The sequence below is a fragment of the Scardinius erythrophthalmus genome, assembly GCF_964197995.2.
Source record: "Scardinius erythrophthalmus genome assembly, contig: HAP1_SCAFFOLD_460, whole genome shotgun sequence".
NCBI lineage: Eukaryota > Metazoa > Chordata > Actinopteri > Cypriniformes > Leuciscidae > Scardinius > Scardinius erythrophthalmus.
In genome coordinates this window covers 13,909-19,578 of record NW_028296155.1, presented here as the reverse complement: position 1 = coordinate 19,578, position 5,670 = coordinate 13,909, and the positions used below count along the sequence as shown (strand labels likewise).

At 36.3% G+C, this 5,670-nt stretch overlaps 1 protein-coding gene across 1 annotated transcript; it reads left to right on the top strand.

The window, feature by feature from the left end:
- Positions 1–464: 464 nt before the first annotated feature.
- Positions 465–3,429, top strand: LOC308686581 (A disintegrin and metalloproteinase with thrombospondin motifs 3-like). The gene is made up of 3 exons (XM_081395012.1): positions 465–808; positions 1,903–1,927; positions 2,558–3,429. The coding sequence occupies exons 1-3, from the start codon at positions 743–745 to the stop codon at positions 2,998–3,000; spliced, it is 534 nt and encodes a 177-aa protein (XP_081251138.1). The 5' UTR covers positions 465–742; the 3' UTR covers positions 3,001–3,429.
- Positions 3,430–5,670: the final 2,241 nt, after the last annotated feature.

The window sequence follows — 5,670 nt, the reverse complement described above, 5'->3', positions numbered from 1 at the left end:
TGGGAGAGGAATGTATTCTCTGCTTTGTTGAATACAAAACAAATCATTTTAAAGCACTGCAAGCTGTTAATGCATTTTTAAAAAAAAAGTCTATCGACTCTCTTGAAAATAACTATAAAAATAACAGATTTTAACTTCGAACATATTGAAATCAAAACTAGTGACATTTTATGCTTTGCAATATTATTATATTATGTTACCAGTAAATATAACATGAGCAGCTTAGTTTTACCCCTGTAGGATCTCAGACCTCTTCTGACTTTAATAGCTTCACTACTATATTCACACCAGCTAGCTTTGACAAAAGCATTGCCATGTGTTTTCTTAGCATATTCCTTTTCTTCTTCTAGCCCCCTCCACCCCCCACCCCCCACCATGTGCTTTCCTGGGAAAGGGTAAAAATGACGTCACTGTAGGGCTGGTCTGTAGTTTATTAGGCAGCGCGAAGTGCCAGGTTAGGACTCAGACAAGGCTCTGTCCAGCCAGCTCAACTCAACTTAACCACCTCAGTTCTTCAGAGGGATGTCTTTCCTATAAGTTTAACAAACTGAGGCACTGACCCAAGTTCTACAACTTTTAACTTTCTTAATAACTCTTTGCTTACTTTTAACCAGTCTTTAAATGTGCCTTGTTTAAGGATTAGTGCGCAACACTTTTAGAGAAGACAGGCGCGTAGTGAAACATCCAAATTTGGATTATAGTTTCTGTTTCTCGTCTTTCAGTTGAGAAAACCCGACTCGTGATGGTTGTCCTGTCACTTAGGTTACTAATGGTTGGAGTTGTAGTAAGTCTGACTTCAGCTCTTCTGGTAAGTGTTAATGACTTTCTGTTTCTGCATGTAAAGTTGTATGAAAGTGATCTGTAAGTGAAAGCTCGCGGGACATGTTGGAGGTTTAACAGTCGCCCTCCCGCTTGGAACACGATTAGAATCCAAATAAATCTGACTGAAATTTAAGCTTTTTTTAAGAATATCTACACCAGTTTTGTGTTTATTCTGTCTGTTCGTAATATAGAACTTAGAGAAAACGTATCAACCAAATACTAGAGAGAAACTTGCGCATTATAGGAGAGTGTTCCCAGCTGTCAAACCAATAGCCAAACTGTCCGAAAGTTGGCATGGCAGAAAACACGTGAAATATGGCAAGCTGTTTTCATATTGATTCCTTTAAACGAACAAGCACAGAATTAATTTATTGATTAAATACTAGTAGCTACTTGTAATTAATTGATAGTGACAAATTACTCCTCTGAGAGTGACAAATTATTTCTTACTATTACAGGTGTCTATTACCGGTATATAGCCTATACATATATTTTTTAATTTTACTAAAACTTCATTTTTAATTTTATGAAACTATAAATTACAAAAAGAAATGTTACTAATAACAGCTGGAATGGGATACTAATGTCAGATAAATAAGTAAGAGTATCTGATAAGTATCAGAAAATCTTAAATAGATACTAGCAACAATCTGGATGTTATAGTAGTAACAAAAAGTACTAGTAGCTCACCTAATGGATAGATAGTAGTAAAAATAGATAGGTACAGTTGGAGCACTTGTTGGAAGTGAATAGTTTATATCTGAACCACAGTAACAATAACAATGGAAGAGTTGCTTATTCCTTTGCTTCTGTTCACTATTGGGTTTAATCCTAGAAATTGAAATTAAGTAGCCTAACATTAAAATAGATACCTATTAGTTCAAAGGAATACATGTAAAAATGGCTTGCCACAAACGAAATTGAAAGTTTAATGTCAGATTTGGATATACTCATGCCAGTTTTACATCCATTATGGTTTCTCTTGTTCTACAAATGGTACTTTCTCAGCTGTTTTGTAAATGTCTTGGCTGCATGTTTTATGCATCGTCTCCTTATCTGTTTGTTTTCTTTTTCTTGCAGGCTGGTGAAATTATAGATAAAAAAGGTAAAGTATACGGCCTTGTGGTCCTCAAACTTTTTCCTCTAATATTGTGCTTGTTTTGTTTCTCAAATAATTTTTCAGGTTGAAAAAGTAATTTTATAAGTTTTGATGCTTCTTTAATGACAGCTGCAAAGTAAGAGTCACACTGTGCCGTCATGTGGGTGTTTAACTGTTATCACTTACATCTTCTCCTCTCAATGTTTAATGACAAATATTTTAATCAGAAAATTGATCAGAACTGTTAAACAGTCAGTACAGGAAAAGCCCTAAGAGATGATGCAAGCCAATCTCTAGAGAACCTTTAACAGACTTTAACACCTATAATAATAGTCTGTTAATTAAAGTTGGGAATGACAAGCAAATTGCACAGGATAAAATATTGTTTAGTCAGCTAGACTTACAATAATTTATTTTGTTTCTCTTTTTTAATGAACAGTGGGATAACTTTAAGAAGTTAATTGTACACCGTAAAAACTCACACTTGATCCTTTACATTTAAGTAAACTCAAAGTAGAGTCAACGTCACAACCTGCAGTGATGAGTTCAGTGCACTTTTTCAACCACTTTGATTTTAATTACTGATGTATAAAATCATATTTTTTTTCATCATATGTTTGTCTTATGTTTTATCAGACTTGTTGAAGATCCGTCTGAAAGAGTATGGCCTCATTACTCCCATCAGTACAGATGCAGAGGGACACTACCTCTCGCATCTTCTCTCAGCCAATCACAAGCAGCGTGTGAAGCGTGAGCTTTTGGAAGGGTCGACGCAAGCGGTAGACAGACTGTTCTTTAACATCACTGTCTTTGGCAAGGAATTCCACCTGCGACTACATCCCAACCAAAGATTAGTGGCTCCAGGATCTATGGTGGAATGGCATGATGAGATCGAAATAGCTGGGAATGCAACTGAGAATGGAACCCACTCAGAGAGAATACTTAGAAGGGAGCTGCTGAAAACAGACTGCACTTTTATAGGGGACATCACAGATGTGCCTGGAGCTTCTGTCGCTATTAACAACTGTGATGGACTGGTGAGTGTTGTTTCCTTTCCTAGTATATTACTTTTAAAATGAACTTGGCACAGGGCCTGGCACAAATGACAAAATGTAACAGAAACTGCAAAGCGTTAGATTTGTGTAGTTAATATAATGGCTTACAATCTATTTTGGCCTATTTTCGTACTACATAATGCCAGTGCAGTTTCGTTTCTAAACTTTTATGGAAATCCTCACTGGCATTGAGTGGTGAGTCATTCCTTTCCATCCCCCACCCACAGAATATTTGAAGTTTGCATTATATTTGGCATTCTCTTTATTTCTTTATTTCTATGCTATAAAGGGACAGCTCACTCCTTTGTCTACTAACTTTCATGGCTCTCAAAACTAGCAATAGAGCAATATTACATTTCATAGTCAATATAATCAAGTCAGTGATGTTTTTAATTTTATGGCTGGTAATCAACAAATGGCCAATAATAAAATGTTACATTAATAAACTTTTCTAAAAAAAAAAACAACAACTAACGTTACATTAGACTGCGAAAAGATATATAAGCAGTCCATAAGAGCCATTTGTTAAATTACAAGTCCTCTAAAGCCATCCAATAGCTTTGTGTGAGAAATGGTCTGACATTTAAGTAATTCATTGAAAATCTTGCTTATAGCGCAAGTGAGAAGTTATTAATTTCCCTTTCAGAAGATGCTGTGGTGAGGATGGTACAAATCCACTCACCTGTCATTTTACAAATCAGATAATTTAAGGAAATTGTGCATTGTACTGTGTGTCTTTTGGTCTTTCCACTTCCTCTCAAAGACTGTGAGCTTGAGGCTAGTGTCCTGAGTGATAGTGGAGTTGAGTGAACTGTGAGTCACCCCAGGAAGCTGACAAATAGGATGAAGCTGCTCTCCCCAGGGCCTGTCTAACATCAGAGGAAAGCTTTAATAAATTGAGAGGTCAAATTGGAAAAATCAATTTCGCATAGACTTCCAGTTTGCGCAGATAAGCATGGGCAAAGGAGTGATGGCTATGTTGATGAGACACTCAGTGGGAAAATATGTTATTTTTTTTTTTTAATCAAGCAGTAACACTCGATGTCTTTGCTCTGACCTCCTCAGTAAAAAAATAAACTTAAACCAATTACTCATAAGATCATCAGACTACTCTCACTATGTGCTGTATATTTGTTATTTTTGTAGCCTGCTAGAACACCTCAATTGAAAGTCGTGTGTTCTCACCAGTCATTATTTTGATTCAGATGTTGATTCAGTAACTGCTTTGGGATACATTTCCCAAAAGCATTGTTTGCCAACTATATGTTCGCAATTCCATCATTATCAGCATAGTTCAACGAGTCTGTTTCCTGAAAACATTCCAAGCAGCGTCGCAAAGTTGTGTGATCTGAACGACAGCTCTCGACCTGTGGTTAGAAGCATATTTCTTGTTCGCTTGACATGTGGACTTAATAAATTCTTATCTTGAACAAAATAAGCAAGCTGACATTCAGTACAATCTATATCTTTTATTTAGAATATATACAAATTTCATTTACGTCTTTTAGTTTATTAAGAAATATAAAACACCATTTTTGAGTGTGCGTACGTGCTCTAGTACGTAAGAACGAGCCTATCTTTGAAACTGTAAATAAAGCAAAATAACTAAGAAAATTTTAATTGGTCCTCAGATGCCATGCCCGTAATTTATAGCAAAACATCAACAGATTCATTAAAAGAAGTAATTACACCACCACCTACGTGACATCAACCAACATGGTTGAACAGCAAATTTATGACAATACGGTTTCAGGAAACATTCTTGAGTAGCTGGTTGATTTCTTTAACAATGCATTGTTCTATGGTAGTTAAGCAAGCCCCCTGATGAATTCATTGAGTTCATTCAGTAAATTTGTCAGACTAATTTAAATTGGTTATTCATGAGTTTGCAATTCTTTTTGAATGTTCATTAAAATAACTGCTTAAAAGTTTAATTTGGTCATGAACTGGTCTACACTACATGCTGTATGTTTTGATTTCAGCCCACAAAGGCCCCTAAATAGATTTTTTTTCCTCACTAGACATTGTAGTGAGTCAGATTCAGTATCTGCTCTGACTTATTCAGTGAAGGATACATCAGACTCATTAGAACTACAATGCAACTCCTGAGTCTGATTGTACATACTGTGAGACTGTAAGCTGAACTATTCCATTTGAACTGACTTCTTTAGACATTTTCCTTCAGCTCTGAATGTTTAAATTGTCTTAAAATGACATCAGATTCAGTGCTATTGTGTGACCTTTGAAACCTTGACTGTGTATTTCTTCGATATCCACTGAGGTTTTTGTAGCTTTACATTTTCCACCTAAACTCTGCCATTTCCTTAATTAATGGATCAAATGCTTACGTGGACAGTCTTTGATGTAAAGTGGCACTCAGAGTTGACACCAAAATATGTTTCACTGTTCTTAATTACAGCCACCGTGGATCTTGAAGTCTTCACATGCAGCCCGTGAAACAGTTATTTCCTCTCTGAGCTGAGAGGTTGTGGGGGATGGAGGGATGATTTTAGCTGAGAGAGGAGGAGGAGGAGGAGTGGGAGGCTCACTTACATGACACAGGCATGTTTCAGGCTTGTGAACATTCCTCTCAAAGTGGAGAAAAGTGAACGGTTCTGTTTCTGCTTAACAACTCAACAAAGTCTCGGGAATGTCAGCAGAAATACTTTGGTAGAATTATCAAAGATCCCAGCC

Excerpts from the sequence above, each read along its gene's own strand:
- LOC308686581 (XM_081395012.1), top strand. The coding sequence starts at position 743 with ATGGTTGTCCTGTCACTTAGGTTACTAATGGTTGGAGTTGTAGTAAGT. Across the intron at positions 809-1,902 it reads GTCTGACTTCAGCTCTTCTG|GCTGGTGAAATTATAGATAA; the intron begins GTAAGTGTTAAT and ends TTTTTCTTGCAG. Across the intron at positions 1,928-2,557 it reads TGAAATTATAGATAAAAAAG|ACTTGTTGAAGATCCGTCTG; the intron begins GTAAAGTATACG and ends ATGTTTTATCAG.